Source organism: Ambystoma mexicanum, chromosome 2q, assembly GCF_040938575.1.
Source record: "Ambystoma mexicanum isolate Mex_15411 chromosome 2q, UKY_AmexF1_1, whole genome shotgun sequence".
Lineage (NCBI taxonomy): Eukaryota > Metazoa > Chordata > Amphibia > Caudata > Ambystomatidae > Ambystoma > Ambystoma mexicanum.
This window is the reverse complement of record NC_090924.1, coordinates 1010682182-1010708386: the sequence shown is the minus strand read 5'-3', so window position 1 is coordinate 1010708386 and position 26205 is coordinate 1010682182. Positions and strand designations below refer to the sequence as shown.

The 26205-nt window shown below is 46.0% G+C and overlaps 1 protein-coding gene across 1 annotated transcript in view; it reads left to right on the top strand.

Annotated features, from left to right (window-relative positions):
• Positions 1 to 26205, top strand: part of LOC138569907 (macrophage mannose receptor 1-like) — a 1155048-nt gene that overhangs the window by 197782 nt on the left and 931061 nt on the right. The window contains exon 8 of the mRNA XM_069648336.1: positions 11158 to 11315. Coding sequence (XP_069504437.1) covers positions 11158 to 11315 — 158 coding nt within the window. The remainder of the gene's footprint in view (positions 1 to 11157; positions 11316 to 26205) is intronic.

Genomic DNA, 26205 nt, shown 5'->3' with positions numbered 1-26205 from the left:
ATTTGCAGAGAATAATAAACCGGTCCGAGGGAGGCATTATCTAATGAGTTTATTGCTAAGCAACTACTGAAGTTACAGAACGCTTGAAAGCACAAGATAAAACCCAGTGGCACCTGCAGCCATAGCGCTTCCGTTTTGCTTCTGTTTTTTTCCCAATTGTTTTCAATAGGGGTCAAAGAGGGCATGCCAGAGGTAGCAGGGGAGACAGCAGGGGTCGCAGCCGCGACCCCTAACAAACCCCAAATGACATAACTGGTTTGGAGGCAGGAGATTACATTAGTTCCTCGAGGTAAATGCTTCAACCTCCCACGCACAACCGTTCCTCAAGGCGTTCTCTCTGTTTTCTAGTGCTTTGGACAGTGACTAAAAGTCGCCAAACAGAAAAGGCCCACCTACTTTTACTATTGATCCAGTCCACACATTTAAACAGATTTTATCTTATACAACAGTGATTTTAACATACCACAAGGCATTTGTTTGTTTGCTGTTCATGCTGCCTGTGTTGAATCAGGTGCAGGGCTCTCCACTCCATATTTCCTGCTTTTTATTTCCCGTCATGTTTTCCAAAGAGCTGCAACACCAGCGTGGATAGTCTGTAAACCCTCTAGATCTGATCCACAAATATTTTTTCACAGGGTGGTACCGTCGAAACACAGTTTGTGTTTCAGGCCATCGTTGTCTACTGTAAGTCCTCTGGCACTTTGCATTCTTTGAACAATTGATTTTTTTGTCTACCTCCTAATTTATTGCTAGTAGGTTCTGTAATTTTATCAAATTCCTTTGAATTTGGCTAATTTCCCACGACACTGAATACTTGCAATGTATTGTTTGAGTACTTTTCCACTGGACAGACCATTAATATGGTTGTAGGTCAAAGGATCGACAGTGAAAGGGTCGACAGGCAACAGGTCAAAGGATCGACACCAAAGGGTCGACAGGTCAAAGGATCGAATTATTATTATTTTTTTTCACTTTTTTTTTTGGGGCGTCCCCCCGAAACCCCTTTGTTTTTAAAAAAAACACTTTTTTTCCCTAAACGAAAACCTAAAAAAAATATATAATTTAAAAAAAAAATGTGATCCTTTGACCTGTCGACCTTTTGGTGTCGATCCTTTGACATGTCGACCCTTTGAATTCGATCCTTTGACTAGACACCCATTAATATCACAATGGTTGCCATGATACTACCACCTGTTGTTCCTGAAAAAGGCTTAACCACCAGTTCTATTATCCTAAAGAGCCAGCCTTATGTTCAGCAACATTTCTGATCACAGTATTTCAAAATACAATGATATGCAGAAATGCTTGTACTTTGATTATTCTTGCACAGCCAGTATTGAAGCTGCTACTTGTATTGACTTTAAAATAGCAGGACTGGCTGTGCCTAAACTACTAGTGAAGCACAGTGTTTTGTGCTTAAAATTGTGTAGTAAATATATCCTTTATTGAGAACTATTGTCACTATTTCTTGCGTTTATGCTTTGGTTTATAAATACAGATTATACTTATTGTTAAAATGTCCCACTGGGGACGTCTTTTGCTTATATTGTAACAGAGTGTGTCAAATTGTCTGTTAGATGAGGATAATGCTAGTTGTTGCCAACTTTGTAACAGTCGAGACAAAATGCTGCTTGGAAACCTTCTCTTTACAGTCTTTTACAACCTTCTTTAGGTTCTGATTCAACAATTAACACTCAGGAGAATGACTCTCTTCTACTGGTTCCATGACTCAAAGTGCTCTTTTATCTGTTTTTCTCGATAGCTCTTATGAGCCTTTCTAGTTCCCTCCAGGCTTCGCTGAGGGCTCTCTTGAATGTATCACACTAAAGGCCCTCATTACACCTTTGCCGATAAATGGTAAATGTGCCGGTAAAACCATTTACCAGCACTTTTACCGGACCAGCAAAGTATATGTTTCACTTCACCCGGAATCTCTCTTAAAGTAAATACCGCCAATGCAGTAAGGCTGTGCTGGTAATTCCAGCACAATGGTATTACGAGACCGGATTTGCCAGTAATACTGGTAGATCATTGTTGGAAATATGGCAAAAACAAGCCAGAAATAGCAGCCGATAAATGGACACAGGTGAGGGAAATAATGTCACAGGTGCACCGAATCCACCCAGGTGCACCAAATACACACAGGAACAGTATTTAAGGGCCACACCTTCCCCAAGAACACTGTCCAACACAAACATGCTGACATTCATTGGTGCTACCATGGACCTGGAGCTGCTCCATTAGCTGATGTCCAGCTGCTGGTGTGCCAGGGAAACGAGGAGGAGGATGGAGATACAGGTGACGCAGGAGGTGAGGCAGAAACGTACTGTGATTCCTCGAACAAGGGAAACACCCTGGAGCCTCACAGACAGCCAAATACACACCCTGTACTGCCTAAACAGGGAGACCATTCATGACCATCATCATATCCAGGATGACATTGGGAGCAGGATCGGCATCAGGACAGCCATACCACTTCTGTTGAAGCTAGTGTCAGTCCTGCACTTACTGGCTACTGGCATGTTCCAGCTGCATGGCATTTTGCAGCCTGCCTTCTCCAGAGTGCTGGTGCAGGTACTGAAGGCCATCCATGTGGGCCCTCGCCAACATCTAGGCACAGCTGAACTCCACCAATGCCCGCTTCTTTGTGATTGCGGGCATGCCCAATTTGTTAGCAGCGGTAGAGCTGGAGACACATAGAGCTGGTGCCCCCCACGCCTCAGAGAAAGTCTACAGGAACCGGAAGCAGTTCCATTCCCTCAATGTTGAGGTGACCTGTGATGCCGACCTGACCACCATGCACTGCTGTGCGCAGTTCCCAGGATCAACCCATAAGACCATGGTCCTGCGGAGCAGCACTCTGCCGGATTACAGGATGCGTCACAGAGGACAAAGGACCTGGATGTTGGGTGAGTACATGTATATTTACAACTGCATTGCAGCATGGGTCAATGGCAAAGAATGGGGGAGAATATGACACAAATGTAGTCCGGCAAGCACCCTGCACATGCAGGACCAACCAATGCACGCCTCAATTGACAGGACACAACACAAATGAGTATCACATGAATGGAGATATAGCAGTCACTGACCAGGCCATTTCAAACCCAAAAGGACATCTACACGTAATGCACTACAGGTACGATACATATCCTGCCTCCAACAGTCTATCTAAGTGCGATGCATTTTCCACTCCAACAATCCATCTAAGCGAGCATAACCCAGCATGATACAGATCTTACACAGTGCCTGTCTCAGGGTGCAGCAGGGAGCATAAGGCTTAGCTATACTATTAGACCAGAAGCAGAATGTGGCTAACTTACACATATAAGCTAAGTGCAAAATATGGCTAATATACGCAGTTCAGTACATGCAAGATAAGGCTAACCTTGTGGCCTTACCCATTTCAGGTCACTCAGGATATCCGCTGCTTCTGTGGCTGATGACCCTCTGAGGGATACCTAGATGCAGGAGGAGATGGCATATGTCAGGTCGTCCCTCAGGGCTTGCAGCCTGCCCACATCATTGTGTGGGCAGACCGCCGTTGCGGTCTTATCTTCCCTGGGAAGGGAAGTGACGTTGGGTTAGGGTGGGGGCGAGGGGAGAGTTCAGCAGTTTCCGCCTTGTTCAATAAAGAGGCAGTTGACAGTATGCCAGGCTCCCACGTGATATGTACCTCATTCGGTTGGAGGGCCCGAGCAAAACCTCACAATTGGCGACGAGGGGTACACGTTACCTGCCCGAGCCAGAAGGAGGCCCGCAGTCGGGCGGTTCCAGTGCGTCGGCGCACCTCCGCTCCCGAGGCCTGGGAGGCACGCAGAGGACCGCAGTCAAGCGGCTTAGGCGCGTCGGCGAACCCGCCACAAGAGCCCGCATACACGCCGGATGCAGGCCGCACACTTGGGTACGCTTGTGAAACCTGCATAGGGCCCAGCTGGCCCGCAAGTTGCCGTAGGCTGCTGCCCTATCCTCCCTCCTCCCTCTCTACCCTGCAGGCCACGGGAGGCCACGCAGCACGTGGAGGACCCGAGGATCATCCATAGAAGGACAGGAGGGGCACGCCACAGCTTACTAACCCTCCAGGCTACCAGACAGTTTGCGCCCCACGTCAAAGCTGCATGTGCGGAGTGATCGCAATGCAGCGACAACACAAGGCCTCACAGAGACACATCAGGCCTCATCCGGAGTGCGCCCGCCACCGTGGACATGTCTGCTCCAACAAGCCCAGCAGCATCCTCGTCAGGTGGAGCGGGAGCCGCGGCAGATGATCATCAACAGGCACAAGGTTCAGGTACCGCCTCCCAAAACCTGCCCATACCTGGCCCATTCGATGCAAGGGACACCTCTAATCTGGGACCCAGATGGGTCATATGGCTCAGGGACTTCAAATTTTATACGGGGGCAATTGGCCTAACCGATGACGCAATGTTAAAAAACACACTATTCATGACGATAGGCTCCGCCGTCAGGGACATAGCAGGCGAACTGATGAATGTAGACACTGTCACATACGGAGAACTTCATGGGAAGCTATCGGAATACTTTACACCCCACACAAACATCGACTACGAGCGCCATGTGTTCCACACCACGAGACAGGAAAAAGGGGAGTCGCTAGATAACTTTGTGATGCGCCTACGCATCAAGCTGAAATATTGTGAATTCCACAAATACTCCAACGAGGAAGCACTAAGATCCCAGGTCATAGCTGGCTGCATATCTCAACCGTTCAGAAAACAAATGCTCCAAAAGCAAAGGTCCCTCGAGGAAATCCTCGCTCTCGCCAGAATGGAAGCGGCAGTCGGGTCGCAGCTAGACAGCCTAGGCAAGGTTACCGTTCAACAGCAGACACCTAGCGCGGACACAATCAACAAACTATATGTTGCCCCCTCACAAGGTGGGAAACACTCAGACACCACGTGCTACCGATGCGGGTACGAATATCCACACGTGGGCGACTGCCCAGCAGTTGGACAAAAGTGTGCTGCCTGTGGCGGAATGGACCATTACAGAGCGGTCCTTTAGAATGCACCCGGCCCAGGACCCAGTAGACCGAGACAACAGGAGAGAAGGAGAAGTTTGCGACACAGCCCACCCGCCGGGAGAGGAGAAGAAGACCAGATGGGACCCCGAAGAGAAGTCAGAACCAGGAGGAGCTCATATTCCAGGGATGACCGGAAGACGACGGACGGCTCTAGACAACCTCAAAGGAGGAGATTTGTCCTATACATCGAAATGCGATCCCCATCAGGCAGTGAATCCCAGTCATCGGAAGACGACCAACGGAAAAAGGGGTATGTGTGGGCACTCAACACCGCCACGGCCACCCAACACAGTCCAACGCTCACACTACAAGTCAACAACAGGCCTCTAGAATTCCTCATTGATACAGGGGTGAGGGTTAACATAATAAGCGAACAAGCGTACAATACATTCAACAACCCACCAAAGATCCGAAAGGCAACAGTGGACATTTATCCATATGGAGCTACAACACCACTACCCTGCAAAGGGACCATCTCTGCGTAGTGCGTGCACAAATCACACGCTGCAAAGATTCCCCTGCATATTCTGAAGACAGAAGCCAACAGCGGATGCATCCTCAGCTTTAAGACCGCTGTTGAGATGGGCTTGGTGCACATTCTGTACCAACTGATAGCCCACAAATACTTCGCCAGACCGGACGCAATAGAACTAACCTTTCCAAACCTCTTCAAAGGTCTGGGAAAATTGAAACACAGAAAGGTACAGCTGCACATAAACCCGGACATACCGCCTGTCGCTCAACACTATCGCGCGATACCTGTGAACATACAGCGCCAAGTCGAAGAAGAACTAGACAAGCTCATTAAACTCAACGTCATAGAACCAGTCTCAGGACCCATTCCATGGGTATCCCCCATCATCCCCGTCCCCAAAAAGTCACCCGACGGATCAATTTGCCTGTGTGTAGACATAAGGAGAGCCAACGCAGCAATCGAAAGGGAGAGACATCAGGCGCCCAGGATCACTGACATGATCCACCTCCTACATGGGGCGCAGGTTTTCTCCAAACTGGACCTCACAAAAGGATATCATCAAATTGAGATTGCACCCGAGTCCAGGTACATCACGACCTTCGTCACGCACCTGGGCTTATTCCAGTACAAGAGGCTCAGCTTCAGGATATCCTCCGCAGCTGAAATCTTCCAAGAGGAAATACACTGTGTTATCATGCACGTGCCAAACTGCCTGAACTATTCAGATGATGTCCTGGTATTTGGCAAGACTGAGGAAGAGCACGACACAGCTCTTCACAGAGTGTGCGAAGCGTTACAAGCAGCTGGGTTGACTCTGAATAAGTCTAAATGCGAATTTGGAAAAGGCTCATTACGATTCTTCGGCCACATCTTCTCCAGCAAAGGAATGCGACCAGACCCGGAGAAAGTAGCAGCGCTCAACTCAGCCACACCCCCGACGACCACGACAGAGCTCCGGTCTTTCCTAGGGCTGGCCAGCTACTGTTCTAGGTACCTAAAGGACTACGCAACAATCAGCAACCCTTTGCGCCTACTAACGCGAAAAGACCAACCCTACACGTGGTCCACGGACTGCCAGAGACCATTTGAGGCAATTCGGGATGCCATTACAAACGCTGAGGATATGGCCTACTTCGACGCCAAGAGACACACCGAAGTAGTCGTGGACACCAGCCCTGTTGGCCTGGGCGCCATACTAACGCAAGTTGATCCGCATGAACCCACGAACGTGTACATCCTGGCGTATGCCAGCAGGAGCCTAACCTCCACAGAACAAGCGTACTCCCAGGCCAAAAAGGAAAGCCTGGTGGTGGTATGGGCATGCGAGTACTTCCATCTGTTTTTATACGGCAAGGAGTTCACCATCATAACGGATCACCAGGCCTTACTCACAATTTACGGGGACCCCAAATCAAGAATGCCACCGAGGATAGCCCGATGGGGTCTACGCCTGCAGGACTATAAATTCATCATCAAGCATCACCCGGGAAAAGAGGACAACCCAGCTGACTATCTCTCTCGCCACCCAACCGGCCCAGCCAACCCTCAACCATGCATCGCCGATGAATACCTCAACTACGTTGTCCATCATTTGCAACCTTTGCGGTCATAATCACACATTCAGAGCAGGACCCGGCGCTACGAATCGTACGTCACTGCATACAAGAAGACAGGAGAGCGCACATGTGCCAACAAGCGAGACAGGAACCGGAAGAGATCCAAGAGGACATCAAGCACATAGACCAGGTCCGAGACGAACTCTCCATAGTCAACGACCAGGTCATACTGAAAGGGTGCAAAGTACTCCTCCCGAAATCGTTACGCACCAGAACGATCCAAGTAGCACATGAAAGCCACTGAGGCGTGGTCGCCACCAAGCGACTACTAAGGCAAAAGGTATGGTTCCCCAGGCTGGACGCGATGGTAGAAGAAATGATAGGCCAATGTACGACGTGCGCGCAGGTAGCACCTCCTCCACACCCAAACCCACTCCACATGTCACCACTACCAGGACATGTGTGGGAGGAACTGGCGGTGGATTTCTTCGGATCTCTGAGAGATGGCACGTACGTGCTGGTGTTAATAGACGAACATTCAAGATACCCAGAGGCGCAAATCATTGACAGCACCACAGCCTCCAGCGTCATCCCAGCACTGGACCGCATCCTATCTATAACGGAATACCCATGGTCATCAAGTCCGATAATGGAGTGCCATTCTTGAGCAAGGACTTTGAGAACTTTTCGAGATACATGGGGTTCCAGCACCGGAGAATAACACCATGATGGTCACAGGCAAATGGCATGGTCGAGAGATTCATGGCCAACATCAAAAGAACATTATAAATAGCGGCCATACTCAACAAACCTTTCGAACAAGCACTCTATCAGTTCCTGAGGGACTATCGCCACACACCCCACAGCACGACGGGCATATGCCCAGCTGACCTGATGTTCCGAAGACCGATCCAGACGCGACTGCCGGAAGACACACACTCGGCAGAAGCAATGCCACTCGAACAGGAGGCCAGGAGCAAGGATGACACAGCTAAAGCCAAAATTAAAGAGACCGCGGACCACAAGAGAAAAGCTCAGGAGTCAAACATTGAGCCTGGAGACCAAGTGTGGTTGCGCCAACCCAAACAAAGAAAGGAGGACGCCATGTTCGCACAAGACCCGCTGGTTGTCACGCACAGGAAAAGGACAATGATCACGGCCCAGAGAACCGACCAATCCTCAGTCACTCGAAATGTGTTGCACTTCAAGCCCCGGAGGAGCCACACAGAGCATGAGCAAGTCGAAATTGGGTACAGCTCGATGACCTCAGTCAGGACACACCCTACCTGGGAGAGTGGGAGGCATGGGAAAGTGAGGACAATCAGACGTCACAGGGACAGACAGAGAGGACACCGTGCAATCGTGGGCGACCCCACAGAAGCCGTATAAAACCCCACAGACTCATAGAAGAGATGGAGTGGGGAGTAGCAAGTGTCTTACTTGTTAAAAAGGTGGGAGATATCTTGCAGCCCGCCCACATCATTGTGTTCGCAGACCGCCGTTGCGGTCTTATCTTCCCTGGGAAGGGAAGTGACGTTGGGTTAGGGTGGGGGCGAGGGGAGAGTTCAGCAGTTCCCGCCCTGCTCAATAAAGAGGCAGTTGACAGTACGCCAGGCTCCCGCGTGATATGTTCCTCGTTCAGTTGGAGGGCCCGAGCAAAACCTCACAGCATACAACAAGGCACATGTGAGGACCAGGGTGACCATTGACCGCACCTTTAGGCTCTTGAATGCACGTTTCAGATGCCTACACCTGTCTGGCGGTGCGCTCATGTACAGACCAGAGAAGCTGGGGCAGATAGTCCTGACCTGTGCAATGTTGAATAATATCTGTGACAGACACAAAATACCTCTGCCCCCAGATCTTCACATTCCTCTGCCAGAGGATGATGATGACGATGCAGCATCAGCCATGCTCATGCACATGCGCATGCAGACCATGGATGGATGCATGGCCCACGAATAGCTCATTCATACCCTTTTCACCTTTTTCGTACCCCTTTCACTCTGCACTTCACTTGCACAGACAATAAATACTTGCACCAAAATAAGGAATGTCCACTCATTGCTTCAAGTGAAAACTATGCCTTGAAATATTTAAGATAAAATCAAATACCCTGTGCCCCTCTCCCCCTCCACACACACACCTGGCCCTGCCCCCAGCCTCCTCACCACTCCACCCACACACATCCCTCCCCACACATCCTGTACATACCCTCCGACCCCCTTCCAACACAACCCCTTGTATGGCCCAGGTGTGGAAGAAATCTGCTGGGAGCGGTGCCTTGGGCTGCTCCGCTGTGAGCTCCCAGTGTTAGTGATGTTGGATGGCGGACCAGACCCAAGGGCCCCCAAGTTCTAGGGTGACTTGCCGGGTGTGCAAGAGGGACTGCATCATAGCAGTGGTGTGGCCTTGTGCCCGTGCTCTGCTTCAGCTGCTGGCCTGTATGCTCTCCTGCAGAAGCCACAGCTCCTTGAGCTGCTGCTGGGCAGGTGTTGTCATCGCCCCATGCTGGTCCTCTATTGCACAGAGCCACACATCCATGTCCCGATGTTGTGCATGGTTGGAGGAGGGGGGCTGTGCATTCTTGCTGGGCTGAACAACTGGGTAGGGTATAGGATGTGGCCATCATCCTCCTCCTCCAACTCCTCCTCTGTGCTGTACCTGCCATGATAGGCAGTGGCTGTTGTGGCAATGGTGTTGTGTAGGGCACAGGAGGGACGCTCGGGCCACTGACCAAAGGTGTGGTGTTGCCGGCAGCTTGCAGTGGTGGTGATGGTTGCACAGCTGTCAGAGCAAGAGGGGGTGATGCTGCTGGTTGTGCAGCTGTTACAGCAGCATGTGGTGGTGGTGCTGGTTGTGCATCTGTCACTGCAGGAGGTGGTGGTGGTGTTGGTTTCACAGCTGTCAGAGCAGGAGGTGGTGGGTCTTGCATTACAGGAATTTGTGGCGCTTGTGCTGCAGGAGTTGGTGGTGCTTGTGCTCCAGGATTTAGAGGTGCGGCCTTCCCGCCAGTGCGTGCTTGGCCTGACAGTCCAGCTGTGTTTCTGTCAAAGGAAGTGCCTGTTGGGGTGAGACAAGCATGCAGTTAGTCCTCTGGGAGTCACACATGCGGGCCTGCATTACACTCATGCTACATTGTGTGTGTCCTGCTCTTGCCATGCTTCTTATTTGGTCTGTTTGCTGTGACGTGTGCTTCTAAATGTGGGTGGTGGGTGTGCACATTGACTGTTGGTCTGCCAGGGTGGCTTGATTTTGTGTGTGCAGTGGGTCTATGATTCCTGTCCTGTTCTCCCTTGGCGCACATGGCCCACATCATGTGTCCACGTGTGCTGCAGTGAACTTTGGCTATGTTGCTTGTGCATGGCTACATCTGCCTGCAACCCCTGGCATGTGTGTGTGTGTGATTGGCCCATTTGCTGTGGCTGACACGTGTTGGACCTGTTGCCTTGCCCATTTGGTATTTCTGCCTGGGGAAGAATGTATTTGGACTCAACATTTGCATTTGCATGGCGTTTGTTGTACTTACCACCATCGCCTTGGGTCACAGCTCCGGCCTCAGCTGCCCCGATTCCCTCGATGCCCTCCATGTGCCAGGTGGAGCTGCACATCTCCTCCCAAGGCAGCAGATTCCCTCCCATGGGTGGCCAGGATGTTCTGGACCCTCGGCTGCAAGTCGTTGCAGCGCTTATGGCAGACCTGTGGCATGTGTGGGACAGTCCCCACAGCTGTGATCTTGTCGGCCACCTCCTGCCAGATGGCCGTCGTCTTCCTCCCTCTGTTTAGTGGGAGGGTATTACATTCGGTAATTAAGTGTTTAAATGTTTTGTGATAAACTAAATGAAATCCTAGTTTATAAGAAATGTAGTTGTGAAGAAACATTATTGAAATTGTTTGCAGGCCAGAGATTATATTCAGTGGTTTCAACTAAATGGCCTAACTTTCTGTGAACTATCAAACAAAATAACAGCTGTGAAGAAAACATTCGATTAGATCAGTTATTGGCTGTAATTAAGTATACCAGGTATTTTGAATATATTTAGTTGTCAGGCTTGCTAACATATCTTTTGTGTGGTTCACAGAGCCGACTGATGAGCTATGGCTTGGACTGAATGACCTTAAAGTTCAAATGCTTTTTGAATGGAGTGACGGGACCCCTGTGTTATACACCAAGTGGCTGCGAGGAGAACCATCACATTACAACAACAGACAGGAGGACTGTGTCTCTATGAAGGGAGAGGTAAACTACTCATATTTTGGGGTGCATGATCATGTTAGTAACTCTAGTTGTCAGTCAAAGCCGGAGTAAAACCGAAAATGCAGAGAAAGAAAGTATGTCAAAAGGGGAGCGAATAAGCTTCAAATAATTTTGTTTAATGTACTTAAGAAAGAAATAGTGGATGAGCAGGATATTTTCCAACTTTAAAGAAAATACCCCCAAAACATTTTTTTAATAACATGATTTTAATAGTCAAGTGATAACTTAATGACATGTTTTAGTTTGACAAGATGTTGCACTCTTTGGGAAGGTACTATTTTTCAAATGGTAAATGACAATGGTAGCACACATTTGAAAAATGATAGTGTGAAAGCAGTATAATCTAATTGTCCTACATTAATTGTGCTAATAGAACAGTACAAAATCTGCTACTGTACAATGGAGTGAAAATAATGTAATTACATTGCATCCAAAAAATATGAAGCGTGGTTAACCTGGCTTGTTTGACAAAGATAGCCATTGCTCAAACCATAACTGGTAAACAGAAAAGGACAATACTGTGTTACAGTTATAGTACAGACAATAAGATAACCACAGTTCCATTAGATAACTGAAAATACTGGGGCCATTCAACATTAAAATGGATGTCGTATATAAGGCTGCATTGTCCCTTACTCCTGCGAGTTACAAAGAAGTTGTGAATATGGTACGAACTGGCCTACATTATACAACTACTCAGAAGAATTGGGACAATATAAATCATAGGTGATGTTAATGTTAGTGTCATTGATGTTCAAGGATGTATGTAACCTTCACACAAGACCAAGCGCCTAGCTACCCCTGGGTTCAGCACGCTATATAAGCAAATAAAACAAAACAAACAAGGATGGATGTTTACAGTCAGAGTGCTTTACAGGCTACCCTGAAATTAACACAATCAACCTTGGAGCTCAGCTTGAGTCTCAGCTGGGTTAGGTTAGCAACACTTCAAGACAACCTATATGGTGCAAAGATATTTTAAAAAGTGAATGCAAATTCAAATATAGTTATGCCGTGAACCACACAATAAAAGGTGTGCGTTATAATTGTGCATTGTTAATGCAAATATCTTATTTTAAAGCAAATGTATGGAATAAAATGCTACTGCAAGTATGATGGATGTAAATTGACTTGGCTCGATGAGTCCATCGCTTTGCAATCTTGAGGTGAATGGGTCAACACTCAGTTCCGTGTAAGAATGCTTGGAGTTTCTAAGAAGGAGAAACTCCAAGCATTTAGGAGCAGAGCTTGAGTCTCACAATGATTCAATGTTCGATGTTCGGAACTTGTGTTCTTGCTTGGATCTAGAAGAGGAGTTTAAACATCAACATGATCCAACGTTCTAAATGAGAGTCTCGAACTTAATGGAATCAGTGCCAGGAACAATCAGAAAGCTTCAATAGCAAAAAGATATATGGGGCACTATACAGGGCCCAGTTCAATTCCCGCTCCTTTGTGGATACTGCTAGGCTGTTGGGAGATGGCTGCTGCTCATAGGTAAGAAACACAATTTGCATGGAGGGAATTCTCAGGGGGTTATGTAGAAAGTCTTGCTAGGTGTTGGGGGGAAAGTGTTTTCATATTCCTTTGTGTTGTTGTGTGTATGTTAAGGTTTTGTAGACCTTCTGTCCTAATGGTTCATTTTCCTTAAAAAACGTAAACATACAAAATGTGTTTCCTCTTCAGATTCTAGCTAATAGAACAAGACACAAAACCAAAAAAAGGTTTCCCATATCCTCCATTCCTTTTACCCTTCTGAAATCTCCCAGTTTTCCTTTAATGTTTACTGTTGTCAGGTAATTGCCTTATTTAGTGTTTGACTATTTTGTCTATGTTCTGATATCCCTTGTACAAATTTGTGCATTTAGGGTTTGGGCTTTGGACAAAATGAAAAAGGATCAGTTGCTCTATTACCTATTTCAGTACCCGGAATGATCAAATAAGGAGATAGAGGTGATGAATATTGGCGTGGCAACTTCTGTGCTGAAGAGTAATATTGAGTTGAAATACCGCCTGACAGTTCATTAGAGAACAGCACGCTGCATCTGGAGTGTGACACACATGTTGACCTAGTTATTGATGGTGGCCAGCCCATTGTGGTTTTCAGGTTAATTGAGCGTATGAGGAAGTGGAGAAGGTGAATGTGGAAGGAATGCCTAAGGTGTCTGGGACACTGCAGCAAGGTTTCTGAAGCATGAAAGGGAATTGCTGGGTGAACCCTCAGTGAAATTCTGGATAAGTGTTAGGCAGAATTATATGCAGTACCCTCTGGGAACACCACACACAATTAGGACTACAAATGACAGTTCAAATTCACCTTTGGTACAAGCCTGTACTACACAGTAACGTGGTAGCGATGGCTGAGTAGCCAGACTTATCTCAAGAGTAAAGTGAGCAGTATCAATAGTTACACAAAGGACAGCAATTACTATTATTCAAACAAACACTGACTCAAGGTTTCTGAGTAAAAGAATATACATTTATTTACACATCAGTTATTAAACATTTCACTATTATCAAGCAGTTGAAAAAATCACAATCTTAATACATTACACACCACCCAATAGATTCTGGACAAGTTAGGCTCAAAATGAAGTATGAGCAAAATGGCACTCCAGTAATAAAAAGGGAGGGAAAGACAAAGTTAGACAGAAGTTGAGCAGCACCACCAAGTAAGTAAGCAGGGCAAACTAGAAAAAGGAACTACAGTGAGGAAATCAAATTAAGGGGCCTGGCCCAAACGTAATGGACCAAAGTCTTTGCAGAGGATCACACAATTCAGGGTTGTTCGCGGTTAAGTCTTTGCCAAGAGTTCAAAACGAAGTTGGTCGCACAAAAAGTTACTTTAAAGAATAGAGAAGGACAAGCCCTCGGATTGGCAAAGGATTTCACACACTTACGCCGCGGTTGAAGGAAACGAACAACCGGGTTAGCACAGTACCTTCAAAGCAGAAGAATGCTCTAGCTGTGGCAGAGGTTCCTGGCAGGTCCTGCAGGCTCACGGTTCCTGAAGCGACAGTCGGACTGACAAAAAGGAGGAAGACTGGAGAGTCCTGCACTGCCCAGGGAAGAAACCAGCAATGGAGCAAAGCGACGAATAAAAGGTGCGCGCCTTAAAACGCAAGCAGGGTCTGTTCCTCCTGGCTACCCGGTTCACTGTAGCTGTGCACAGCAAATTCGTAGTTTGGCAAACTGGTTGTTCCCACCAGCTCAAGGGGAGAAGATTCCTTGCAGATCTTTCCTGTCGTCAACGTTTGGCGATTCGGACCCGCAGCAGGGCTTCACCAGGAGGTTCAGTCGTGGTAGAGGTCCACTTCTTTAAGCTTCTCTTCGGTTCTCTCGATCCAGTGGCGACTCTGCCTTCTCAGTCCCAGAGACCTGCTTCTTATGCAGTTTTACTCCATTCTCAGAGCCTGGCTGTCAATCACACAGCAGGGTGTCTTTCCTGGTGGGACAGTCACCTAGCCAATCAAACAGGAGTGCGACTTGGGTTACCAAGGGAACCCATGGCAGGGATGCTTAAACCCCTCCCTCACATCCTGCCTATCCAGACTTTCAGGCACCTAAGGAGGGCTTTTGGGCAGAAGCCCGCCAAAGGTCGGCAAACAAAGGGACCAAACCTGGTTTGGCGCGCAGCGTAAAACACGAGAAAGACCTTTACAAAAAGAAATGGCAAATAAATGCAGCCAGAACTATATAAAAACAAATATGGTCCAGCGGGTTTACGTTGAAGGCTACCAAGATAGCCTAAAACAATACCAAGGCTATATAAAATAACCGCGGTAGAAAAAATAGGGTAGATACCACTGTCACCAGCCAAGTCTTAATGAAATTGGATTGAAACAATGGCCCATGAGAGACAGACAAAAAGGGATAACTATTAACCCTTTCCAGTACTCTATGTAAGATAGTTTGTACTGGGTCTGTGGTTTTAAAAAGACTAAAAAAGTCTATGGCAACTTTACATGTTCTGAGAGACAGGAGTCAGTCCCAGAAAATGGAGTCTTAGTTGGGAAGTCTAAGAAGACAACCCTGTGTTACTGCACTGAAGGTGCTGTGTAACACACAGTAACAAGATGATGCCTGTGGAGTAGGTGAGGCTCCACAGTCTATAAACACAAAAATGTTAAACACACACAGCAAAACACATGTAAGACTGGGAAAAAAGGCTCACAACTCTTACCAGGTGAAAAAAATAAACCCCAGAAATCCATCAAAGCTGCTTAGGGACTCAGTATGTAAGGGAAATTAGCCATTTTGGAGAATTCTCCCTAACAATAAGATAGCAGACTGCGTGGGGCCTACAGCTGGGCAGGTGGTGAACAGTCAGTAGGAGCAGAGTGAACAACAGCAATAGGTTAAGTTAGAATTTAGTCTGGAAGGAGGAGGTTCAGGAGGAAGAGCAGCCGTAGGAAGACTAGCATAGAGGTGATCCCCAGCAAGCAGTGGTTCTGAGAAGACCAGCAGCGGGCAGTAGTGTATTGTGTGGTGAAGTTGGAGACTCAGCCCTGTGCCTGATGTTGGGGAGGGACCAAGGCCGGTCAAATTATGTAAGGTACTGGAGATGTTCATGCAAGTGAGACTATTTTGATCTTTGTGTGGGGAAGGTTATCCTGGGACATGAGTGCACTGTTCTCTGCCCTCTATGCACAAAGGAAGACCAATGAGGCAGAATTCTAAATGTTTGTCAATGGGCATGACAGACTTGCACCAACAAATTCACTTGTGGTACAGTTTCCCTATATGCTTTTCTTGGCATATTCTGTCACTGACTACTCCACTCCCCCTGCTTTCACAGTGCCCTCCACCTATGGCAATGAGGCATCTGTTGTCACCTCCTGGGATGCGGGCAGCGTAGCATCATGCACTGAACTGCAAATGACCTTCAACCCCCCACCGACAATGCCCACACATTCAGAACAAGTCCCAGTCGTGAACAGTGGTTTTTCAACACTCAGTTCACCTGGTGAGGTTGTGGTTGTGAATCTATTTGGGGAGAGGATTTGGGTCTGTTTGAAGTGGCGTTATAAGACAAAATCATTCTCAGAACAGGCTCTCAAATCAACCCCAAAGTGCTCAAATAATCATTTGGTCCACCCTCTTCTCTCTCCAGCCATGACTGCTGGGATCTGGTTATTTCGTAGTGAGGGGGATATGGGTTATGGCCATAGATAGTGGTGACCGGACATGGCTAAAGGCCATGGCTGGGGCTACTGTCTTTTTTTAAAACTACTTGTTGCAGAGTGGATAAGTGTGCCCTGGATAATATATTGCATAATATAACCCTTGAAATTCAGTGACATCCCCGCTGCTCACGAGCACATACATGAGATCACAGCCCACATAAAATATCCATGCCATTCATTCTCTCACATATCATTCTGTGTGTCTCTTTTGTCCCAAATATATTCTGTTTCACTCTCTACGATTTTATGCCCTCTCAAAAAAGTCATGCGTCACCACTGTGATTTTCTCCTACTGAATGAAACAATCATGTTCCAATCTGAGTGACATGTCATTCACTTTGATTTATACATCGTCTTCCTCCAATCATTTGTCAATCGCTGTAGTTTTTTGTTTTTTCACCTGTAATTTTCTGTTGCCACCTGTAAAAAACATGTGTAACTTTGTGATGTTGTCTTGTCAACTAAAACAGTCCAACTCTGTGTGATTTATGTTGCCACATGCAAACTTCATGTGTCACTCTCTGACTTTTATCATGCTGCACCCAAAAATCACCTGCCACTCTGTGACCGGTGATTTTGTCTTTCCTTAAAGAACAATCATGTACCCATTGCTGAAAGGTCACATCCCTTTGTGATTTTGCACTGTCACTTAAAAATGATATGACAACCCCTGATTTTGTCCCGCCACCTAAAAACACATCTCAGTCACGTGCCCGTTTCTGTGATTTTGTGTTCCATCTAAGCAAAACCATCGCACATTGTGTACTCTCATGTGATTTATGTTTCACCAACTCATAGATTGCTGTGATTTTGGCCCACCACCCCTCCAGTTGAATTATGGTTGGCATGTGATTGAATACTGTGCTTAGTTACTGCCTATGGAGCAGAATACAAGCAGACCACCTTGCCCACTCAGTTTGTCTACTTCTGGAACTCTGAACCTGAAATCTGGAAGTCCTGCTGCTCGAGGAAAGACTGAAGCTCTGCATAAGAATCCTTTGAGACTCCAAAGGCTCTGACAGCACAGGGCCACATCACGAGTTGGGCAGTATCCTGGCAATAAATTCAACTGAATATTGTCCACCACAATTACCGTTAACGCCACTTGGTCTGGTGGTATTACTGCGGGATTACAAGTGGCTTAAAGCTGGAGGTGAATCCCCTGACTTGCCTCCAAATTCGTGATCTGGCATGCAGTAATGCAGTCGGAATGCTATTACTGCCACATTTTTACCACACTGCCCAACTTGTGATGAGGGCCATCCATCTCTCCAAAGAAAACAAGAAGGACGAATGAATCACAACCTTGCATTGCTAGATCCAGAAGCAGGAGCTGCTTCACTGCTAGGATTCTGGAGCCACTCTGTGCTGAGCCAACCAAAGTTTCCTCATCTCAGGAAATCGGCAAGTGCCCTTGTTCCATCTCCCCTATTTGAAAGCTCCAGGGACCTCTGCCTCCCTCTGTCCCACGCCACTGTGTATAGGCACTATATAAATAAACATTACCATTACCATTACCACTGTACTAGCCATGGCAAGGGCATTTTATGACTGGGGTGTGTGGTTCTATAGATTACATCAGTGTGGCACCTTCATGACCAGTGAACACATAACACCCGTGCATGACGAGTAGACACGGGGCCTCTTTGAGTGTGCAGATGCTGCGTGAAGCTTCCAACATCATCCTGAAGGTTAATGACAACTTTCTAGGTGCAATACATGACAGCTTCATACACTGGCAGTCTGCCATTGCACGAGAATTTGAAGCCAGAAATTACAGGGTTAGCTGGTTGCTTTGTAAGTCATAACACACTACCTAGCACAAACATACCTATGAAAACATAGTGTGACACATTCCAGGATTGTCCTCTCATTCACACATGACGGTAGTTACCGCTACAGAACATCTGTACTCAACCCATGCAGGAAACCAGTGACCACAGGAAAGCACTGGTACTACGCAGCACACATACATACCAGAAATCCAATACAGTGTGATTTTGGCATTCCCAAGTCACGCTTCTTGTGCCTGGACTACTCGAGGAGAGTGCTATTGTACGGCCATGTGGCTGTCTGAAGCAGAGTGGTAGCCTATGCTGTGCTGCACAATATAGAACTTTAATGTGGCTTGCAAATTGAGGTTCAGTCAGCACCACCTGTCCCGCATGATGCAGTTGGTGGTTTAATGGGCGCGTGCGCAGTCGTACAACATTCGGTAGTTGCTAGACTTTTCACCTCAGACTAGTGCACAGTGGATGGGCCCTGTGTCTGAGATCCCTCTGCATGAATGATGAAAAATAGTCATGCCAATGTCCAGTTACTGTATCTGACATGGACAGGCCCTTCTGGGTAAGCCACTGATGCATCTTGACTATCTGGGACATATTCCCTCACTATCAATCTGAAGCCTCGAAATGGAATTGTAATTGGAAAGGGACAGCACCATCCAATTTGAGAGTTGTACATTACCCCTAGCACGAAAACAACACTCATGAAGCATACATGAATTGAATAGCCATTCATGAGCCACAACAATATTTCACTTGGAAGTTAACCATCAGGGAAAGGAGACACATCTGCAATAACTAAGTATGTATTTGTCTCAACGTCAATCATTAATAAAATCAATAAAAATCATTAAAAATATCAAACAAACTTTAACAATTAATTGAGCCATGCTGAACAAAATGGGGAACCCTGAAATAAAATGTGTACAAAACAAATGGCAATCATTTGTGGTAATGAGTTTGCTCCTCCTCAGGATTCTGAACACAATTGGAGCCTACTCTCCAGCTGCCAGCTCAGCTGATGATATACTGAGATTTGTAGGAGAACCTGGGACATTCAGATCCATCCTGGACTGGATCCAGTCACCATTGCACCAATGGACCCTTCAAGGCAGCGGCTAACTGCACCTCTGGCCTCAGAATGCAGGCGCATTTGCAGTAGGACCTGCCTGTGTACTGGCTCCTGCATGCAGTTGTGCATTTCTGCCAGCTCTTCACTGTGTGCCTTGACCTCCTTTCTGAGAGCCCTGTCCCCTTTACTGGTCACTCTTAACTCCTCCATAGACACGCTGGCCTCCTGTCCATGGGCAGCCTGCTAATGCCTACCCCCTTGAGAGTCCTAAGAAACACTATCTTAGTGTGCTGCGAATGGGCGTCAGCTTTGTACACACAGTCTGTTGATGCATTTGCATCTCTTCCGCAAGTGATGTATATGGAATCCTGTGTTGACTTTTGGCACAGATCCTCCTCCCTCTAAGATAGGTGTTGCAGATATATGTGGCAGGGACTGTTCTGTTTGCACTTGTAGGGCAGCCCCCTAATCACCTCAACCCAAAGCGGGCCCCACACTTAAGGAATGAGTGCACGTTTGTATGTAAAGCAAGTTTATTGTACAATCATCTGGGGAGCAGCTGGATGACTCTATTGAGCCAAACTATTCCAAGTCTCATTGAACCACAAAAGATGACACATTATATACATTTTTGCAACATTTAAAACACTCCCATATATTTTATTACAATCCACCTTACACACATGAACGGACAAACCTACTACAAAGAAATTCCATCTTTCTCCAATCCTTCCATTCTCATTGGCCACTTGTTATTTTATCTACCATCTTCAGATCATATTCACAGCATACCCTTTCTTGGGATTTGTTTGTAATAGGTCATGACATCATCAAAGACTTAGAAATGTGTGTGCAAACACAATTCATTACTAGTAACAATTTGCTTGAGCCCTTTAACTTTAAACATAATTGCACATGGTTCACATAGATTAGTCAAGCGGTATGAAGGAAGCTGAGTAAATAGGTTTTCTTTGAACTGATGACAGCTATTTCATCCCCCAGCCTAACTGGCTCCATTGAAACATTCTAATCTACATGACTACCATTTCCACATGCACGGCACATCTGTTAATACAATTGAAACTTCTAGGTATTGATTACTTTTGAATTGAATTGAATTGAGTGTTTATTTGTATAGCGCCCATACACAATGTGTTTCAAAGCGCTTGAAGGCAGGGAAGGGAACATGGGAGAATTCAGTGACATTCTTACAAGTCCTTGATACGTTCAGAATGTGAAAAATAACTATCAAATCAGCCTAGCAACATTTCCGAATGATGGAATGGAATGAGAACAGACAAGCGCTACATTACTATGCCTGACAACAATTGTTGTAGTCCCGGAATTTAACAAGAGGAGGGAAGGGAGGAAGGGGAGTTGGAGTAAGGAAGAAGGAGAAGAAAAGAACAAGCTTCTATCACGTCCGATAATGCTGGAGGGGGTAGAGGGAGGGGAGGGCAAGGAGAGAAGGGGGGAGACAAACAAGCTTCTATCACACAGATCAAGAGACAAGATGATAGAGTAACTGCTATTAATAATGAAAAGGAGGGGAGGAGGGAAGGGCAAGGGAGTGAAACAGTCTGGCGCCTACATTACTATGCCTGGCGGCAATTGAGGTAATGCCAGAATGTAACACGAGGAAGTGGTGGGGGGGGCTTTAGCTTTGGTGCTATTTCACCCCATATTTATTACTGGTCAGAAGAGGTCTGAGTCCCTCTGCAAACTTCCAGGCACTTACAGATATTACATATACCTCCTGAAGAACTAACAAGCCATAAACATTGAGTCCTGTTCGACAGCTGACCATCGACCTGGTTAATTCTTGTTCCTTCTTTAACCTTCCAACCTGCAGAGCTAGAATTTCCAGGCCACCTGAAATTCACTGCACAAACTGCTGAATGCAAAGTCTAAATGACTTTACAAAAGCTCACTACATACAGATTTATAAATTCCTTGTGTACGTTCCTCAGTGTGCATGCATGTTTAATAAATGTTATCTCTCCTTTCCAGTGGTTTCTTCAGGACAGACCCCTCTTTCCTGCATGTGCATTTAGAAAACTCCTTGATGCGTGCTTCTGGGCACTCCATAGCAGATTTGTTTGTTTGTTTGTTTTATTTATTTCTATAGCGCACCTTAACCCAGAGGTATCTGGGCGCATTCCAGGTTTCAGGGTTAAAGAGATACAGATGATATAAAAACAGAAAAAAACAGAATTTACAGGGGTAAGAATAATAATTACATAATTACATCATTATAGCATAAGCAGTGCTAAGTATATTACGTTATTCACGTTTTCCAGTCGTAGGTTCGGATAGTAGGTATAGTGGTAGAGGAGTGGTAGAGGGAAGTAATAAAGTTAATACTACTTGGTACGCCATTTGATGGAGTTGCTTCTGAAGTTAGCAAATGGGTTGGATTTTTTTAAGGCTAGAGGTAGCAAGTTACAGAGCTGGGCAGTCATGACTGGGAAGCTGATCCCACCGGATTTTTGTAATTTATATCTTTGCACGGTTAAGCAGAGAGTATTAGTTGATCTGGTGGCTCAGGTAGATGAATTTACATGGTACATGGGGGCTGCATGATTTAGTACTTTATACCTGAGGGACATAGTTTTGAGTTGAATCTTGTCCTTCATTGACAGCCATTTATATTATCTGCTTGTTTCAGATATTTGTGCTCTCCTTGGGATGCTCAGGGCTGATCTGAGAGCATTGTTTTGCAAGGTTTGTAGTTTGTTGAGCACATATTTACTGGCGCCCAAATAGCCAAATAGAGTCCATTGCAATAATTCAGTTTGGACAGTATTAAAGCTCTGGCGAGTGTAATACATTATGTCTGAATCGCGTTTATATTTCATTTGGCGGTTTTAGCATTTATCTTTCTACGCATGTGCAAGCCTAATATGTATTAATTTAAAACTACACTGGATACATACGAAATTGAAACTTTGTGCCCAGTTCGCTGCACCCCAGTCACAAATATGGCATGCACAACATTAACCCCTCTTTACTGTTGGGACCTTCCTTGACCCCCCAAAACACTATATCATGAATACAGCCATCAAGTGGTGTATATGGCTCACCTGTGCTTGCAGCTGGTGCCACACCCTGGGTCTGTAATGTGTTGATGTCCACCTCCACATCCTCATTATCGCCCTCAAGTGACAGCATCTCAGCGTAATAAGCTGCTGTTTGGTCTCCAGGGGCATCTGCATCTTTTGGGTAGTACACATGGAATGTCAGGAGGTTCGCTAATGCAGCTCATGTAGGCATCAGGTACATGTCAACACAGGTCTGTAGGAGAATGGGATTCTGTGATGGAATAATTGTGTAATGAAGCCAAGCAGCAATGGAGCGATTCTGTCTGTGCGGCTGCCATTGATCACATGTGGACATAGCAGTTTCCCACATTTTCTGCTTGGGGAATAGAGAATAGTTGGACATTCAAAACAATCTTCATACATGATGCAACACATGCAATGTGATGTACATTCATGTTCCTCACTACACTGCTGCGCGATTTAATTCTATGCACATTGCCTTTCAACTACACATCCACAGACATGCACACAGATTCTTCAGATATATGGTATTGTTACTGTGTGAGGGTTCCCATTGCCTTTGATGGCAACAATGGATATCACAACTGCAACCACTTCTTTAGCTGGAATCAGGGTGTCCTCTTACGGAGGATCTCCATCTGTGTCACTTGCATGGGAATGCGGATCGGAAAGTTTCTCCTTTGTTCACTTCTTGATATCATCCCACCTATATTTGTTCTCCTTTCATTTGTGATTCACATCACCCCAAAAGGGATTTATGACAGCTGGCCAGGCCCTTTGGCTATGTGGGTTGCAGTGAGTGGACTCCTGGTTATCCTTGTAATTAATCTTGACCTCCAGATTTATTTCTGGAAACCTTTTAGCTCTGCAGCCTTTCTCTGCTTCCTGGCCATCCTGATTGCTATTAGATGCCATTCAGGTCGGTTAGCTGTTTCAAGAGTGTGTCTCTTCCAGTGCTATGAGATGTTGAGATGTGCTTCGTCTTGATTTGTGTGTGTTTTTGAGGATGATTGTGCATGTTTCTTCCAGATCTGAAGCAATGCACACATTTGGTCATGCATTGTCATTCATCTTGTGTCATTTCTCTATAGAAATGTGTGCATCCGAAAGGGGGTGGGGTGGAATATAAAAGTGTATCACGTCAAATGTGCTTTTTGATGAGCGCTTATTTGTGGCAATTTCTTGTGCAAGGCAAATTTTTGACCGCAGGACCCGAAGCTCGAACCTGTGGTGCTCCGTGTCGTCTTTCTTCCAAGGCAAGCACGTTGTCCCTGACCTATCCTCCTGAGACAAATGAACAATGTTGCACACACATTTTTAGACAATTGTGCATCTCCTGGTGATGTGTGTTTTTGATAATCTTTCTTCTTTATTTTAATTTTAATTTACCTCACACCCACTCTATTTATCTGACCACTATCTTCTCTCCTCCTCTTCCAAGCTTTCCTCCCCTGTGACCCTTTACCCTCCTCTCACGTCATTCACTCATCGTGACCTTCCCCAATTCTCACCACTCTCTTTTAAATCTAATATTTCTTCCTCTCTCCCCACCATTGATCTTTTTTTCCTCTTTCTCTCTTGACCTTGCCGTTTATACACTATGCAGCAACATTTCCTTTACCTTGGATTTTCTGTACCCCTCCTCTTCTTTCGTCTCCTCTCATAAACCCTCTTAACCTTGGTTTTCTCCCACTCTTCGTTCACTCCTCACAACTCTTCGGAAAGCAGAGCGCTGCTGGAAATAATCTCGCTCTCTTGAGGACCTTCACCTTCTGTCTGCTATCCATTCATCTTATGATTCATCTTTGTTAGTCGCTAAAAATCTCTATTTCTCCTCCCTTTCTTCCTCTCTCACCCACCACTCAAGCATCTTTTCCAACTTATCAACAAGCTTCTGTCCCTCTCTCCCATTGGCCCTTCTTTCTCTTTCCCTCAATCTGTGTCCAATTTTGCTGTCTACTTTACATTCAAAGTCTCTATGCTCCAGTCTTCTATTTCTAAACCTGTTCTTATGACATATGTTGCTCCTCTCCTTGAGCACCAGTTTACCGCAATTCCCCCTTTCTCCTTTTCCCCACTGGCTGATTTTGCTACTGCTACTTTTCTTTCTCGCACTCATCCAACTGCCTCCTCTCTAGATCCTATACCCGTTTCTCTTGTTCCACAGGTTCACCCATCACTTCTTCCTTATTTTACAATGGTCCTTAATGCTTCTCTTCTCACTTCTATTTTCCCTGTATAATTTAAACATGGCACTATTATTCCAATCCTTAAGAAGCCTTTGCTTGACCCCTCTATAGCTTCAAATCTCTGTCCTGTATCCTTTTCTCTCTAAACTGCTTAAACACTTTTTCTAAACTCAGATTTATTCTCATCTACTACACTATTCCCTTAATCCCTCTACTGATTCTGGCTTCTGGTCCGCACATTCCACTGAGACGGGTCTTCTACATGTGTTTGATTCTCTACCTTCTGCTTGGCATAACAAATTCTCCTCTATTCTGATTCTTTTGGATCTTTCAGCAGCTTTTGACACAGTTGATCATTCTACAATTCTTTCTGCTGTTCCTTTTTCTGGTTATTCTGGGACAGTCCTAAATGGTTTCAATCCTATCTCGCCTCTTGGACATACACTGTTTCTTGGTTGGACAACACCTCCTTTACCCTTCCGTTACTGTATGGCAGCCCTCAAGTACTGGTCCTCTTCTATTCTCTATCTATACTATCCCTCTGGCTTCGCTTCTTAACTCTTTTAATCTCTCTTGCCATTCCTACGCAGACGATTCTCAGATCTTTCTTTCCTTCTCTGGTTCCCTTTACACCCATATCTCTTCTTGCCTCTTTACAATCGCATCCTGAATATCCTCTCACTATCTTGCCCTTAATCCAGCCAAAACTGAAATTCTTCACTTTGCCCCAGCAACCCCCTTTCTCCACTTCGCTATTTCTTCTATTTCTTTTCCCCTTTGCCTTATCCCACTGTCTCCCACTGCTTGCAACCTTGGTGAGATCTTTAACTCTGAACTTAATTTCTCTCATCATATATCCTCCAATGCTAAAGTATGTTGTTTCCACCTTTTCAACTTGTTTAAGATCCAACATTTTCTCCCTTTGCATGCAGCAAAAACTATTATTTCCCCTTTTATTTCTCATGCCTCGATTACTGTTTGGCTCTGTTAGTCAGCCTTCTGCTTCTTATCTTGCCCCCGTTTGCTCTATTTTCAACTCTGCCATCCATCTTCTCTTTCAACTACCCCATTACGTGTCTCTTAAAATCTTGCTTCTCTCTTTTACCTTTTGATTTGTGCCTACTTCCTTTGACTCCACCCTATCCTTCTCTCCCCACATCGCTGACATCTCTAAGAAGTCCCACTACCAGCTTCACCTCCTTAGAGGTATTCTTCCTTTTCTCACTTTCCCCCCAGAGGCTCAATATCTCCAGAGCCCTCATTATCTCTAGGCTGGACTACTGCCACAGCCTCTTTCTAAATCTGCCTGCCTCTACTCTTCACTCTTTGCAGCTAATCCAGAACAAGACTGCGAGACTTGTCATTGGCCTCAAGCCCAGGGATCGTATCTCTCCAGCCCTGAAATATCTCCACTGGCTTCCAGGGGCTGCAAGGATCAAGTTCAAGACCCTGCATTGTTCACAAGGATTTCTGGGGTCAGGGACTACACTACCTCCAACTCTCTCTTCTTAAGCATCTTCCTTCCTGACCCCTCCGCTAATCCAACTCTCTCATGGTCAGACGTTTCTCCAGGCAG